We start from the raw sequence: 16,340 nt of genomic DNA, 5'->3' as shown, positions 1-16,340 counted from the left end.
ATTACGCGGTCAATTTATTTAAAATTTTAATTATACCGTATTTTTAAGATTTTAATAAATTGATAGCAATGTCCAAATTGAAACTACAGTTACTCCACAACTGTATAATTAATAGTACGCCTAAAATTGAATTGCATAATTCATCAGTACAAAATAAAACTGTAAGAGAGTAACTTTTGATGCACATTTCTTTCAAAGAAATTTCGGAGTAATTGTAATACACGGTTCTAGGATTACATTTTGTCTAAAATATTTCTGATTTCACAATCAGACTGTTTTTAAAAAATGTGAGTTACAGTTGGTACCTATCATTAAATATCAAATGATAATTGAATATGATGGTACCTAAATTTCAAATAATTTCCAAAAACAATATCTATTATAAATAGTGACATTTTTATGGCTTAACCAAGAACGTATATTTTTCAATCTTTATACTTGATGACAAGAGTTGACCATAATTAAGAAATGAATGTTTGCATCTTTTGTACTGTAACTATATGATGATAGAGCAATGTATAGTGTAAATAACTATTATTCCCCATGTTAATTGATTCCGATGTACTGATTAGTTGAAAACCCCCTGATAAAGCTCCAAATAGAGATTTTATGAACACGTAAAATATTATGTTTACATGCAATATTGTTACATAATTTTCAAACAATTCATTACTTATTTTTCAGAAAAGAATTCATCTTTGGAGTCTGATGCTCTAGTATCATAGTAATAGCTACTGCATTATAATTATGAGGAAGGGAAAACATTGAGTTTTTTACTAAAGCATAAATAAATATATTATTGAATTGGAAGAACCTTTAAGAAAAATGCATAACGTTTGTGACACACATCAAGTAGTGGTGATGCGCTATGATATTGTCTAAAGAAACCAAAATTGAAAATCGTTCTCCCAATGAGATTGAATTGGGTAGAAATCAACTGATCAGTATACTGGTATCATGACCGTAAATATAATCCTATGCATCCCAAAGCTCAGAGTTTGTAAATTATTATTAGAGTAATCTTTTCAATGTTCAGATTCCATGTAAAAAATGATCTCATTTTATGAATTATTATTGTTAGATTTCTATTCCGTTGGAATAACATAATGGTTGTTGTTATCTGATTTATAGCTACTCATCACCCTCAATAAAATAAAATTACTTGAAATGTATTTTCAATCATTCTTAAACCTTTTCCCAAGAAAGGATGTTAAATGTCATGTTTATAAAAAGATTCATTTCTGTTTCTATAGTTGAAAAGGGTAATATGCTATTGAGCATATTATGTTGACGAAAGTAGATAATTATATCAATTTACGTGGTGGGGGGTGGGGTGTATGATGCTTCCAAGTTGGGTACTAAATTTAAAGGGAATTGATTCTTCAAACGATCGAGGGAAATCATTACTCAGAAAAACGTGAGTGAAGATGAACTTGGATATTAGTGACAATCTAATTTAAAGCAGATGCCGTTGACAAATCACAAACGTTTTCATTTTTTATCGTGTTTGTTCGTGGTGGATCATGTCAAAAGAAGTTTTCATTTTTTATCGTGTTTGCTCGTGGTGGATCATGTCAAAAGACGTTTTCATTTTTTATTGTGTTTGCTCGTGGTGGATCATGTCAAAAGACGTTTTCATTTTTTATCATGTTTGCTCGTGGTGGATCATGTCAAAAGACGTTTTCATTTTTTATCGTGTTTGCTCGTGGTGGATCATGTCAAAAGACGTTTTCATTTTTTATCGTGTTTGCTCGTGGTGGATCATGTCAAAAGACGTTTTCATTTTTTTACGTGTTTGCTCGTTGTGGATCATGTCAAAAGACGTTTTCATTTTTTATCGTGTTTGCTCGTGGTGGATCATGTCAAAAGACGTTTTCATTTTTTATCATGTTTGCTCGTGGTGGATCATGTCAAAAGACGTTTTCATTTTTTATCATGTTTGCTCGTGGTGGATCATGTCAAAAGACGTTTTCATTTTTTATCGTGTTTGCTCGTGGTGGATCATGTCAAAAGACGTTTTCATTTTTTATCGTGCTTGCTTGTGGTGGCTCATGTCTAAAGATCTAGAAATTACAGAATGTTGCATGATATCGAGTTGAAATGGCACTGTGGAAGATATGCTGAAGTAAGAGAAATTCCGTGGAAAAATTTTAAGGCGAAAAAATTCTTTTCGCTGAAAATTGTTTAAAATATGTTTACCAAGATGGATATCGAAAATACAAGTTGCATTTTAAACTTGGTCATTTTTCATGAATTTTATTTATTTATTATTATTCTAATTTTTACAAGAAAGCACTGAATGGGAGAACTTGAATTTGAAGTTGTAAGTAAGTGAACTTTCTTGTCGATAAAGAAATAGGTAGAGAAATAACAACACTAGTGAAAATGTCAACATTTATGAACAGAAGTCAAGTATTGTATAAATAGTTGAGCTATTTTCTCACGTGAGGCCTCATTGGATGAAGGGGGATTGAGTTTGGTGTACTGCAGAAATTGCCTCCGGAGCCTGGCCAGCTGAGGATGCGTCAGATTCGGTCCAAAATGGCCGACTGTCAAGCCTTCGAAGCCGCTCAGCTTTATTTTGCTATTTTCACCACCCATCTTCTTCGCTTCCACAATACTCTGAAAAAAAAGTGAACGAATGCTCATACTCTGCTAAAAAATCACTTTATCTAATAGACTTATCAAAACTGGATTCTAGTTTTCACATAGAAAACTATGGTTTCATTCGTTAATTAATAGAAACACCAGTAGGGTTCAAAACACTTTTTATGTGCCAAAACACTTTATTGGCTCTGCCCGCCAATATTATGAAACTCTGCGATTGCAGCAATACTAGTTATTGATGAACCTCATGAAATGTATATGAAATCTTGCCACTGAAATCTTCCACTAAAATCTAACAACTGAAATCCACTATCAATAACTGAAATCTACTTGAAATCTAACCACTTGAAATAGTCATGAATAAAAAATGAGAATAAGATATTTTGTGTTGTTGTGAAGTTAATATTGGGGTGAATATCCATATTGAATGAAAACGACTAGCTATTGTCAAGATCACTGGTTTTATTGAAACAATTTCAAACTCAAATTGTTTCAATAAACCAGTGATTTTGACAATAGCTAGTCGTTTTCATTCAATACGCCAACATCAACTTCACAACAACACAAAATATCTTATTCTCATCTTTTATTCTAAACTATTATTTGAGAATAAATATTTTATTATTCAGAGGTACCCATAATAAACACCTCATTTTAGCAAGATAATCGATTAAACCACGGTATTTAGATGAAATATACATTCTATATACCGTGAATTAAACCGCGTTTGATTTTAACAACTGCGACAAGAATCCTCCAATGAATATGAATTAGAATATCTACTGAATCCAATAGACCTATAGTGAGGTCCACGTTATAATGGCATTGACTCTACGGCCCTTGAAGAGCCTTGGCCTCCTCCACAAGCCTTTTCCATGCATCTCTGTCCTGTGCTCGCTGCCTCCACCTTCTCACGCCCAAGGATTGAAGGTCTGCCTCCACGTCGTCCAACCATCTCTTGCGTGGTCGACCACGCTTTCTTTGTCCCCCTGGTTGCTGATACAGAGACATACGCGCTGTACGGGTTTCCGGCATACGTTCCACATGGCCCAACCAACGAATACGTGCTCTTCTAATTTCAGCAACAATGCTCGGTTGCCCATACAGATTATAGAGCTCATCATTTTTCCTGAGTCGCCACCTATCAGCCTCTAGCACTGGCCCATAAATTCTTCTTAGGATTTTTCTCTCCCATCGATTCAACAGCATCTTATCACAACTTGTCAACACCCATGTTTCACAAGCATACATCACCACTGGTCGCAGAACTGTCCTATAAATTTCAATTTTACTGCTCCAGCTTAACAGCCTTGATCTAAGGATTTTCTGTAGACTGAAGTATGCCCTATTTCCAGCTTTCAATCTCTCTTTGATTTCCATTTGATTTTCATTTTTGTTAGTGATCAGGGATCCAAGATACTTAAAACATTCTACTGTTTTAAAACGATGTCCTTCCAGTGCGAGCTCTTCAGGTATCCTTCTCTGGTCTCTAGCCATCCTCATGTACACAGTCTTACTTCCATTGACTGCCAAACCTGCTTTTTTTGACTCTTCCTCCAATTTTCTAAAACTTTCAATCAGATCCTCCTCCCTTCGGGCTAAGATGTCTACATCATCTGCGTATGCTAGGCACTGTGCCATTCTAGTAAGCAGTGTACCTCCAGCATTCAAACCTATATTTCTGACTGCTCTTTCCAAGACAAGGTTAAACAGAGTGCCTGACAGAGTATCTCCCTGTCTCAGACCCCTCTCAATGCCGAACTCTCGAGAACTTTGACCAGCGATACTAACTTTGCTTTTGGTTCCTGTCAATGTCATGTTCACAAGGTGCACCAACTTATCTGGAATCTCCAGTATGCAGAGTGTTTCTAGCATATACGTCCTGTCTACACTATCATATGCTTGCTTGTAGTCTATGAATAACTGGTGGACAGGAATATTGAATTCATAGCATTTCTGCAGTATTGTTCTGATAGTGAATATATGATCCGTTGGTGCTCTCCCCTGTCTGAAACCACTCTGATATTCTCCAAGAGCATTTTCAGCATAAGGTGCCAACCTCTTTGCTAACACCTTTGCAAAGACCTTGTAAGCTACATTTAACAGAGCAATACCACGGTAATTAGCACATTCCGACTTGGAGCCTTTTTTATGTATTGGGCAAAGGAGTGCCATTTTCCAGTCATCTGGCATTTTCTCTTCCCTCCACACTTTACAGATCAGGGCATGCACCTTTCTCAAAACCAGCTCTCCTCCATGCTTCAACAGTTCAGCTGTGATTTTATCACTGCCTGGTGCTCTGTTGTTCTTCAGCTCCTGCATGGCTTCACTGACTTCTTCAAGCCCCGGTTCCCGGTCTGCAATTGTATGTTGATCTTCCAAAAATCTGGACCCACCTCTCTCACCGATGGGATTCAACAGATTCTCAAAATATTCTGCCCATCGATCAAGAACCGCAGCTGGGTCCCCAGCCAGATTTCCATGTTTGTCTCTTATCAGTACTGCTCTAGCTTGGAAACCCTTCTTTTCTTCTCTTACCAAGCTGTACATCTCCCTTATTCTTCTGTTTGTGGCTTGTTCCTGTATCTTTCCAATCTTCCTCCTTTCCCAAGCTCGTTTCTTCTCTCTACATATGTTTGCTGCCAGAGTCCTGGCTCTTACAAACGCCTCTCTGGTATTCCTGGTTACTCTTTGCAGTGCTCTCTGCCTTGCTTCATTTCTCATGCTTATTGCTTCTCTGCATTCTTGGTCAAACCATTCTTCCCTCCGAACAGGCCGCGTGTTGCCTAATGTTTCCTCTGCTGCTCTTGTCAAAGCCCCTTTCAATATTTCCCAATCACGCTCCACATCATTGACCCCCTCCGTCTCTCCAGGTCCTAATAGATGCTTTACTTTCTCTTCATATTGCACAGCAATTTCCCTTGTCTTCAATTTATCTGTGTCAAATTTTGTCACTCTTGGGTTTCTTATTGAATGCAGTCGTGATATTCTCTGCCTGCATGTTGCCATCACCAGGTAGTGGTCAGAGTCCACATCTGCCCCTCTAAAGGCTCTTACATCCATTATATCTGAAGCATGCCGTCTATCTATGAGAACATGGTCAATCTGGTTCTGTGTATGACCATCAGGTGACTTCCATGTTGCTTTATGTATATTTTTATGAGGGAAGCAGGTGCTTGCAATAGTCATTCTGTTGCTGATTGCAAAGTCGATAAGTCGTGTACCATTATCATTTGACTCCTCGTGTAAACTCTCCTTGCCTATTGCTGGTCTATAGCATTCTTCCCTTCCTACCTTGGCATTCATGTCACCCAGAATAATTTTCACATCATGAGCAGGGGCCTCATGGTATAGTTGTTCAAGCCTATCATAGAAAGCATCCTTAGCATCCTCATCACTTTCCTCCGTTGGAGCATGAGCGGAGATCAGTGTGATTGTGAAGAATCTACCTCTTATCCTTATTGAGCACATTCTCTCATCAATATCCTTGAAGTCTATAAGCTGTCCGAGTAAGTTATTGTGCACCACAAATGCAGTTCCAAAGGTGTTAGTATTATTTCCACTGCATAGTATGGTGTAGTCCTTGGTCTTCAAAATGTGGGATCCTCTCCATCTTACCTCCTGAAGCGCAGCCACATCCACCCTGTACTTTTTCAATTGATCTGTCAGGCCATTCAGAGCACCAGGTCTGAACAATGTACGTACATTCCAAGATGCTAGTTTCCAATCCATTCCCATTTTCGTTTTTTTGCGAGCCATATTTAATCCGGTATTTCCGATCCATGTTCCGAGGCTTGTGTAGGTTTTCGTAACTTCAGATTTTTTACAAGAATGGGTTGTTGGCCCATCGCTCAACCCCCAACCTGGAGGACCAGGGTCGTTTTTCTGGAGTTGCCCTCTCCTAGGCACTTGCTTTCACCGCAGCTTACAGAGTGTAACCTACCCTGGATTTGATTCGGGTTTACTCCCTAGGCTCTTCCGCCCTCTCCGCCGTTGGGATTTCTCCTCATCCGCCTTCGAGGCCGTTGACCGGTTTGCTAGTTTTGGTCCACCCCGGCTATTTCACTGGTACCTCCCATATCTGGGAGGCATTCCCCTATCCGCCACCTGGGGAGGCGCCCGATGGAGGACTAGCAACCCCTCACGGGGATCACTGGTTTTATTGAAACAATTTCAGACTCAAATTGTTTCAATAAACCAGTGATTTTGACAATAGCTAGTCGTTTTCATTCAATACCCCAACATCAACTTCACAACAACACAAAATATCTTATTCTCATCTTTTATTCTAAACTATTATTTGAGAATAAATATTTTATTATTCAGAGGTACCCATAATAAACACCTCATTTTAGCAAGATAATCGATTAAACCACGGTATTTAGATGAAATATACATTCTATATACCGTGAATTAAACCGCGTTTGATTTTAACAACTGCGACAAGAATCCTCCAATGAATATGAATTAGAATATCTACTGAATCCAATAGACCTATAGTGAGGTCCACGTTATAATGGCAGTGTACAATTGACAATACTGTTGCTGTCCTTTTCTATCATACAACGAAACAGATAGCGCTATCTCTCTCTCGCTTTGCAATGTTGTCCGTTTTCCAGAATATTTTATTTTTACTTTTGACAGAGACTGTACAAAAGTAGACAACAATTCTCAGCCGCCATTTTTTTTTTTCATTTTTTTTCTATCAAAATATTTGAGTACACAAGTCGTATAATTGATTTAAAATGTATTTTTGAAACAATGAAATAATTTTTAGACATTACAGTATGAGAAACACAAATTAAAATACCAGAAATGACATTTTAAAAGTTGATAACTAACCATCCTAGACTTCATCCGTGCTTCAGTTAGCCTACACGTATAGGTTAGACCTACTCGTACCGTATAAATAATATTGAAAGATTATTTCAGAATTATTTCCATTGAAATTACTTATTTTAAATAGGATATCTATTTTTCTATTATTTAGAAAAAAATTGGAATAGAATAACTACCAAATAACTTAATTTCTGTTGTTTTGGAATTCAGATTGTTGTATCACAGCTTTTTAAATTAGCCGCCATTTCAGGCTTGTATAAAAATAAATATCTGATCTCAGTTATGAAAGCAAATTTTCGAATCAAATTATGAAAAAATATATTTTCTTGATTAATTTGACATTAAATTGATTATTTTATCAAGGAAATGATAATTATTATTAGATCAAATTTAATGGGATGAATTCAGTAACAGCTGTGTACACTCAGTAGCAGAATGGAGAGACTTGGCAACGTTGTTCTCCTATCTTTCTTCACTGCCATTATAACGTGGAACCTCACTATATCTAGAACACATTGTGGTGGTACCCCATTGAATGAGTATTAGAACAATAATTTGATTTGTTTAAGTAAATATGCTGTGGTTGAGAATAAACTTATTTCATCAATGAGAAGTATGAAATTAATTAGAAATAGCCAATAAATTAATAACTTGAGTGAGTGACGGATTTCTTACATCAATGAGTTCCTTGGTTATCCTATCTATATCGTATACGAATGTGGTACCAGTTGCTGGTAACTGAAATCAAAAGACAAAACCAATTAGTCAATTTATGAACGGTAAATTTTTATTTTTTTATAATGGCAATAAATAATTTACGGATAATCTTGATTATCAATTAGGTAGTCATTTTGAATCTGTTCTTCTATCTGTTGTTATTCAAACAGCCTTGAAAATTCAAAATTAACAATGTACAGTATTTATTTTATATTTCATTAATTTTTTTCAATTTCAATTTCATTTATTGCCAATTAGAATATTCAAAACATATTACAAACTCATTCTAATAACTTACGTATTGGTGACAATGTTTCCTAACAACATAACCTAAAAACTAAAACCTAAAAACCGGTCGTCTGATTGGCACTGCTGATTGCGCTATCTATCGGCCAAAGTTGTAACAATCATATCAGCTGAGCTACCAAAAATGGCTGACTCCAGATCACGCGGTTCAGATTTGAATTGCAGAATGCAGATCAAAAATATTTGTTGGCTGGTATTTTGAATAGAATAAAATATTTTAAAAATTGTATAAATTTTTATCGTCTACCAATATTAAGAATATAATATCATACAAACATATATTTTCATGAGTTGATCAAATTTCTGGTTGTGGTATTGAATTCAGTTGACTCAATGACAGACACCTCTATTACGCTTTCTCATCTGAGCTTAGACCTTCTAACCTATTACCATGTAAGATTTTTAAATAGAGATGCTTCGCATGTTATTTAAATGGAGTCACTTTTACTCCCTAGGGAGTTTTTCTGTTTTTTACTACCTAGAGCGAAAAAGTGACACTTTAGTATTATGTTTCAGGGAGTAAAGTAAGTACTTTAGACAGCAGGTGGAGGAAAAAGTAATTTTTTACTAGCTGCAAGCTGATGAATAAATAAATGAGGATAGAAAAACACTTTGAAGAAGAAAAACATTACGGAAACTTTACTTACTTTTTTGCAATATTTTTCAATCCAACTAGACTGTAGAGTGAGTTTAGTTTTCTCTGTGGGTTTCATCTTTCATTTCTTAATCCAACTAGACTGTAGAGCAAGTTTATTTATCTTCATGTTTTTTTTATCTTAGAGTGCTCTTCTATCCTGATTTGGATAGATGAATGTGTATACAAGTTATATAGCTAATTACTTATATACTCAGCACTCCTCATTCCATTATTACTGATGCATAATAGTTGTAGTGGAAGGTAGTAATTAGTAGTCAGTTCCTAGCTAGCAGACATAGCGAACGGAGCTCTATCGCGTGATATAAAACTATTGTAATATGTGGTTAACAAATAAATTCATTTTTAAAAAGACTATTTGATTAATCGCAATCCTAACTTACATATACTATGAGTGGACTGGACTGAAAAGTAAGTCAAGTTCCTTCATGTTTTTCGTCTTTCAAGTGTTTTTCTACTTTTATTTAAATGGATGAATGAGTATACTTACACTCTGAGTGGACATATTTGGAGGCGGTGGTTTGCGCTCGTAGAGCAGCGACCATATATGCTGACCGGGCAAGGGATCGCTGGCCAGCAGAACGACGAGCGGAGAGTCCCACCTGTTCTGACTGTTGGGCGTCTCATAGCGCATGATCAGCGCGTCGAACGTCGCCCGCGAATACTGTTCCTGCTCTGCGCGACTCACGTTCCACGACCACGCTTCCTCTTCGCTCGCACAGCACTCCACTGTCACCTGGGTCGTCTGGATGCCCTTCGTTGCGCAGTACAGCTCGTATCTGTAACCTGCAATCGAGAATGCAATCGTTTTGTGACGGTTTCCGATCTCGGGATTTAGCCAAGTTCTAGACTTTAAAAAGCTGGAGTCATCCTTTTATTGATTTATAGGATTTATTCACAATATATTAATCAACTTCAATTTTTAAAGTAAAAATATTATAATATGGGAAACCTGCAATTTGTGAAGAGTGAGGTACCACCTAATTTTACAAAACATTGACACAAATTTGATTTACATTGCCTATGTTTTCTATTATTACAGGCGATGAACCTATCTATTGAAAGTTGAACATGAAGTTGATTGGTTAATGTTAATTAGTAATAATTACACTTTTAATTTTGTTATAAAATAACAATAAATATGGGCAGCCTCCACTTGAAAAGTTGAAGAAATACTTAAAGTTAAAGATCCTTTCTACAAATTGTATAAGTTTGATAAGAAACGAGTTTTTATTTTACTGTTAATCATCATCTAAACTAATTTTGAGATTTCTTTCCCTGATCTATCATACTGTGATAAGAGAAAACCCCCGTTTTCATCAAAACTAGGTTTTAGCGACAGTTGATTATAAAGCAACAAACAAACTATTACAAAACCAATTTATAATCATCTGAATATATTTACCTGCCTCTCAAATCTATATTTTTTGTTGAAAACAGGCCAAAAAAGCAACCAAAAATTTCGTAGCTTCAACAATTTTTCGGGGGTGACCCCTCGACCCACCTTTTCCTGGAAGGTATTCATACCCACCAGACCCCCCCACCACCCCGGAACAATATTATTGAGCCCACCCAAAGATTCTGATAAGTCAGAAAATGGGCTTTCCAAAACGGGGCGTGGTCGTAGTTTTTATGATTATCTTTATTTTATCATTTCTATAATTGGAAACGTTTTTCCTTGACGGAATGAAACATTCCTAAATAATTAAAAATAGCTGAAACTTAACACTATTTTCTCTTTATTTTATTTTGTTCAATTTTCTAGATTTTTTCAAATTTTATTGAAACGTGGACTACGAATACTCCCGTTTTGGAAAGCGAATTTTCAGACTCCAGCTGTTTAAAGTCTAGAACTTAGCTAAATCCCGAGCTCGGAAACCGGCCCATAGGTGTAAAGATCATCCGATTTTAGTTATGAACTATGTAACTAATTATTTTAGTTAACAGACATGCATTTCCCTTTTGACATTATTTATCGTTGATTTGAAGAATTGCCATCAACAAGCAACATGTCTTTTCTGACTATTGTATTGTTTGCTCTATCCAATAAATAAACATGTCAATAATTCTAACAAACACTAAATAAACATAATAATATAACTTGAGATTGCTAAATATAACTTGATATTACAGTGAACATTGAGACTGCCAGATGTTCAGTATACATTAACAACAAAATTAATGAAAAATTGAGATATGCATGTTGCACGGAAAATGATTAGGAACGTTACTAGGAAATCAGTGATGAGAAAGGATACTAGTTCTAAACAGTAGAAATACAAACGATTACGCCCAATCAAATAATTATAATAAAACAAATCATATAGATATTAAATGCTTTTCAATCAAAATCATGTTGTTCAATATTCAGTTGGAACAAACCTTTGATATAATTTCCAGCATCCAATATCACTGTGCCGCCAGTCCCAAGTAATCTGCAATTGAAAAAATGTGGATTGTAGTCTTGTGATGGCCAACATATTAACACAGAATTTACTCATTCTTTTTCTACCTATATCGACATGAAAATGAACTGCTCAGAAAAGTAGAATATAATAATAAAACATAAATAATAACATTTACAATGGAAGGTTGATTCAACAATTTAACAGTTTAAAATTTTAATTTCTCAGAAATATTTAAAATTTACTTTAATAATTCACAGGAAAAAATGTACTTGAATCTAAAATATATAAAGCACAATCATTTTGAATGACATACCTTAACGACTCCGATTTTAAAACTCCACGAATTTCCTTCTCTTTTTGGGCACCTGAAAAACATATTCACAATAGTCATTCAAAAAGAATTTTCCAAGATCAGATGAACAATGATGATCAACGACTTCGACAGTTCAACTATTGAGATAGTTTTCATTTTTGTTAAATTATGCAGTGTGTAATGTATTCCTTAGACCAGTTATAGAATAGACACGCCCCATTGTAAATTCATACTGAATGTCGATGAAGCCAACATCTTTTGCCATATCACCCCATCGTGACGTCAGCATTATATAATATATAATTATAAATTCTTAATTATATAATTTTAGCTCTTTAATAATTTACTTTCATCTGGAATAGACACAATATGCCATGGAAAACAATGTAAACAAACTCTACAGAAAAGTTATCTATACGATGCTGACGTCACGATGGGGCGATATGGCAGTAGATGTTGGCTTCATCGACTTTCAGTATGGGGCGTGTTCATTCTATAACTGTTCAAGATATATTCGACTTGAAGATGTTGACAGTAATATACAGAGTGGGTGAAAAGTCAGAGAACGGCTTAATATCTCATACACAAAAGTGAATTGACGGTGGGTGAGATTGGGGATCTTACTTAAATTGAAAAAACTACTTTACAAATGACTTTAAAAATTTGGTCCGCCATATTGAATGAAACTTCATTTTTTTAAATAGGAAGGTGGTCATGCGATACATGAATACGATAGGGAATTCCAAGAAAAGATGAATGGCAGAAACCGCATATCGATATCTCGAACCGTTTTGAAGATATTCACATTATTGATCAATACTTAGTCCAGTCAAATGGTCGTTTTTCAGGAAACAGCCCCGAAAGAATATTTCTCGACGGTTCTATATGTATTTTGGGGCGCTGAATTCGAATCTGAAATTTCCTGACACGCCAGAGGGCGGCTTCACCCCCAAAACCCCTAAAATTTCGGACTTTTTTCAATTTTCCCATTTTATCTCGTGAACCTTGAGTTTCTCAAGAAAAATCATTCTCGACAAAATTAAGGATAATAAAATGTCCAATAAATTGAGTCGTCGCGCAGGATTCCACCATATTTGGTTCCGGAGCTACGAATTTTCAAAAAATGAGTATTTTTTAAGGGGTTTTCAAAATTATGCAAACCTACCACTTCTACCCTATACAACATGGATATTTTCCTAGTATAGATAAAAAACCACACATCACGTGGAAGAACAATTCATTATGAACAGGATTCTATAAGAATTTTCGAAATTGGTAGTGGGGGGAGAGGGAATATACCCAAAAAAAGAAAATCATGTCCTACAGCCAAAATAAAATTTTTTATTATAGTACCTTTTCAAGGCCTTCCTAACAAAAAAATACATATTTCGGCTGAAATCATCTCACGCGGGTTATTTTCTATGAGAATGACCCGTTAGAAACATTTAATTTCAGTATTTCCTAGTGGGGGGTACGTCAAGGATCAAAACTTTAAACACTTATAACTTTCGACAGAATGATCAGATTTCCTCGTACTACAGCTCATTCTTCTCAGCTCGTCAAGGCGGTTCAAAATCATGTATCATAATTGAAATTTGATGGAAAAATAAAAAAATCCACTTTTAGTGAATTTTAGCCCCTATTTAAATACACAGAAAAATTGCCAATTTCTATATTCAAAACTGTGTATCTCGGTAACCCGGAATGATAAAAAATTGTACTTGGTCTTGATTTGAAGAACAGAATCTCTTCTTTCATTTGACGTGAATGAATTTTGTAAAAATATAATCGTGAGGTAAGATACGCTTGATTCAAAAAATCAATAAATTTGCGATATTTTCCTCATTTTCACAGTCTCGACAGTTTTTCGATAATAAAAAGTCATGCAAGATGGGTAGCTTATAGACCATGTGATTCTCTTTCATTTGAGACAAATTGCAAGTTTCTACCATGTATCTTACTCGTTTTAGAGACTCTTGAATAACAGTAAAATCGCAGAAAAAATGAAAATTATCATTTTTTCAATTAGCTGTAACTTTTGAACGGTATTGAAATCAGGAAAACTATTCATGGGAGCGGAAAGAGGAGAAAATTCTCTAAAACCTCGACTACTTTTTCGATTTTTTATATGAAGTGTTTCACAAGATACGCAATTTAGAATATGCGATAAATTTTTGATACGTCAATCATTTCCAAAGTCTCGTATATTCAAAGTTGCGTATCTTGTAAAACTCTTCAGATAAAAAATCGAAAAAGTAGTCGAGGTTGTAGAGAATTTTCTCCTCTTTCCGCTCCGAAGAATTGTTTTCCTGATTTCAATATCGTTCAAAAGTTACAGCTAATTGAAAAAATGATCATTTTCAAAGCAGAGATGAGAGAAAAAAGTATGAGTATATCAGCTTAGTATCTCATAAAAAGAAGTGATTCCTAGATGGGTGTGATTGGGGATGCTACTCGAATTAAAAATACTACTTTAGTATGACTTTAAAAATCTGGCCCGCCATCTTGAATGCAACATTTTTTTAAAATAGGAAGGTGATCATGCGATATACATGATTTCGATACGAAATTTTAAGAAAAAATGAATGGCGAAAACCGCACATCGATATCACAAAACGTTTAGAAGATATTGACATTATCAATCAATACCACTCATGTATTTCATTTCTGATTTGCATGGTAGCCTATTCTTGAAATTCCCTATCGAAATCATGTATCGCATGACCACCTTCCTATTTAAAAAAATGAAGTTGCCTTCAGTATGGCGGATCCAAGATGGCGGACCAGATTTTTAATGTCATTGTAAAGTAGTTTTTTCAATTTGAGTGGGATCCCCAATCACACCCACAATCAAATTACCTTCATGTATGAGATATTAAGCCGTTCTCGGACTTTTCACCCACCCTGTATGCAAGCAATTTGAGCATTAATGCTTTAACTATTCATCAATCATGTGCCACAGATTCATAGAACCATGTACCGGACAGGCACAGAGCAGATAATTAAATAATAGATATCTATTCTGTGATACAGATACCAATAATATAGATTCAATTTGTCTTGGTATCTTGTGTAACTATCCTATTCCTATTCACTTTTATTTCAAGTTGAAATTTACATATTTGAAGGCCTCACAAAAGTGTCATTACGATTGAATAATACAATAGTTACGATGAAAATAGATACCTAACGATTAGGAAGAAAAACGTCGACTTTTTTGAGATGACTTTAGAATCAATCACTGTGCCAAGTAATTTGGCATTGTACAATGTACAAAGTAGTTTAATGGAAATAAATTGGAAAATTTGTTTATACTAGCGCTCACTGAATTTTCATCTAGCTGTTTACCCTGTTGTCAATATTTGCAGTAGCAGAAGTCTTCGGGGTAATCTACAGCATTTAATTGGAATTTTTGTTTAAAAATAATCACTTTACTTACTTGAATATACAGCGTCTCTTGTCAAATCTGACTTTCTGATGACTTCATTTTCTGATACAATATGCACATTATTTTTACCATGTTCTTCTAAATAACTTTTTATCTCTTCGGTTCGTTTAGTTTTCCCACAACTGGGTGTTCCAGTTATGATAATAAATGGCATTTTAAACGATGCAATTGAATGTACTAAAGGCAGATTCACTATGCTACAACATTATACATTTTCAATGAACGTTAAAAATCATACAAAATAAATTACTATAAAAACCATAAATTTACGGCTACGTATTACCTTAACCTAAGAATAACATAACCTAAAAATAGTAAGATTTGATCATTTGAACCAGTGCCTTCTATAGAGTAGATCTATATTAATTGATGTGGTAAAGGCGAAGAATGGATTTTTTTAGAATTACGTATCGTTTCATCCCCAAGGTGATTGTTTGATTCTACGTCATAGTAGGCTACGTATTACTTGGGGTGTGATTTTCCAACATAGAGAATACTATAGTGAGGTCCACGTTTTAATGGCAGTAAAAAAGATAGAAGAACAACGTTGCCGATTCTCTGTCTTGTCAATGCCTTGTAAGCCGGTAGCTGATACAGGTTCATTGATTTAATATTAACAAACTGTTCATTATTGTTCAAATAATAAATTGTATTTTATTAAGCGAGAAATTTTATTTTTCAATAATTTCATAATGAGTTCACATAATTTGATGAACTATTTTGTTAATCAATTATCTATTCTAGATTTTGAAAAACGGTCTGGCAACAGAGCAAAGCGAGAAAGAGATAGCTTTGTTATATGATAGACAAGGATAGCAATACCATTGCTAATCAAATAACACTGCCATTACATGGATAATGTGGACCTCACTATATAATAGTCAAAAGGTATGATTACGGGATGTACGTATGTGCAAGTGCACGCGCGGTCAATTTTGTTGATTCAACTTCATATACATACAAAGATGGCACAGTTAATAGACCAAGCTTTTTAAATAAAGGCCTACAAGGGTCTAACCTATTCACTTTCTCTATACATCTGAGTGC

General features: G+C 35.1%; 1 protein-coding gene across 1 annotated transcript; it reads right to left on the bottom strand.

The window, feature by feature from the left end:
- Positions 1-2,380: 2,380 nt before the first annotated feature.
- On the bottom strand, positions 2,381-15,674 carry LOC111055443 (protein KTI12 homolog). The gene is made up of 6 exons (XM_022342650.2): positions 15,285-15,674; positions 11,846-11,897; positions 11,507-11,559; positions 9,615-9,910; positions 8,122-8,184; positions 2,381-2,622 (listed from the first exon to the last, which is right to left on the bottom strand). Exons 1-6 carry the CDS (start codon positions 15,445-15,447, stop codon positions 2,389-2,391), a joined length of 861 nt encoding a protein of 286 aa, XP_022198342.2. The 5' UTR covers positions 15,448-15,674; the 3' UTR covers positions 2,381-2,388.
- Positions 15,675-16,340: the final 666 nt, after the last annotated feature.

The sequence above is a fragment of the Nilaparvata lugens genome, chromosome 5, assembly GCF_014356525.2.
Source record: "Nilaparvata lugens isolate BPH chromosome 5, ASM1435652v1, whole genome shotgun sequence".
NCBI classification, from domain to species: Eukaryota; Metazoa; Arthropoda; class Insecta; order Hemiptera; family Delphacidae; genus Nilaparvata; species Nilaparvata lugens.
The sequence above is the reverse complement of the archived record's forward strand: the minus strand, read 5'-3'. Positions and strand labels throughout refer to the sequence as shown.

What these genes read in the sequence shown, in the direction of transcription:
- LOC111055443 (XM_022342650.2), bottom strand. Translation starts at nt 15,447, where the DNA reads ATGCCATTTATTATCATAACTGGAACACCCAGTTGTGGGAAAACTAAA. An exon ending in AAGAGACGCTGTATATTCAA is followed by an intron (nt 11,898 to 15,284) that starts GTAAGTAAAGTG and finishes TATGTTTTTCAG; the next exon opens with GTGCCCAAAAAGAGAAGGAA. An exon ending in TTAAAATCGGAGTCGTTAAG is followed by an intron (nt 11,560 to 11,845) that starts GTATGTCATTCA and finishes TTTCAATTGCAG; the next exon opens with ATTACTTGGGACTGGCGGCA.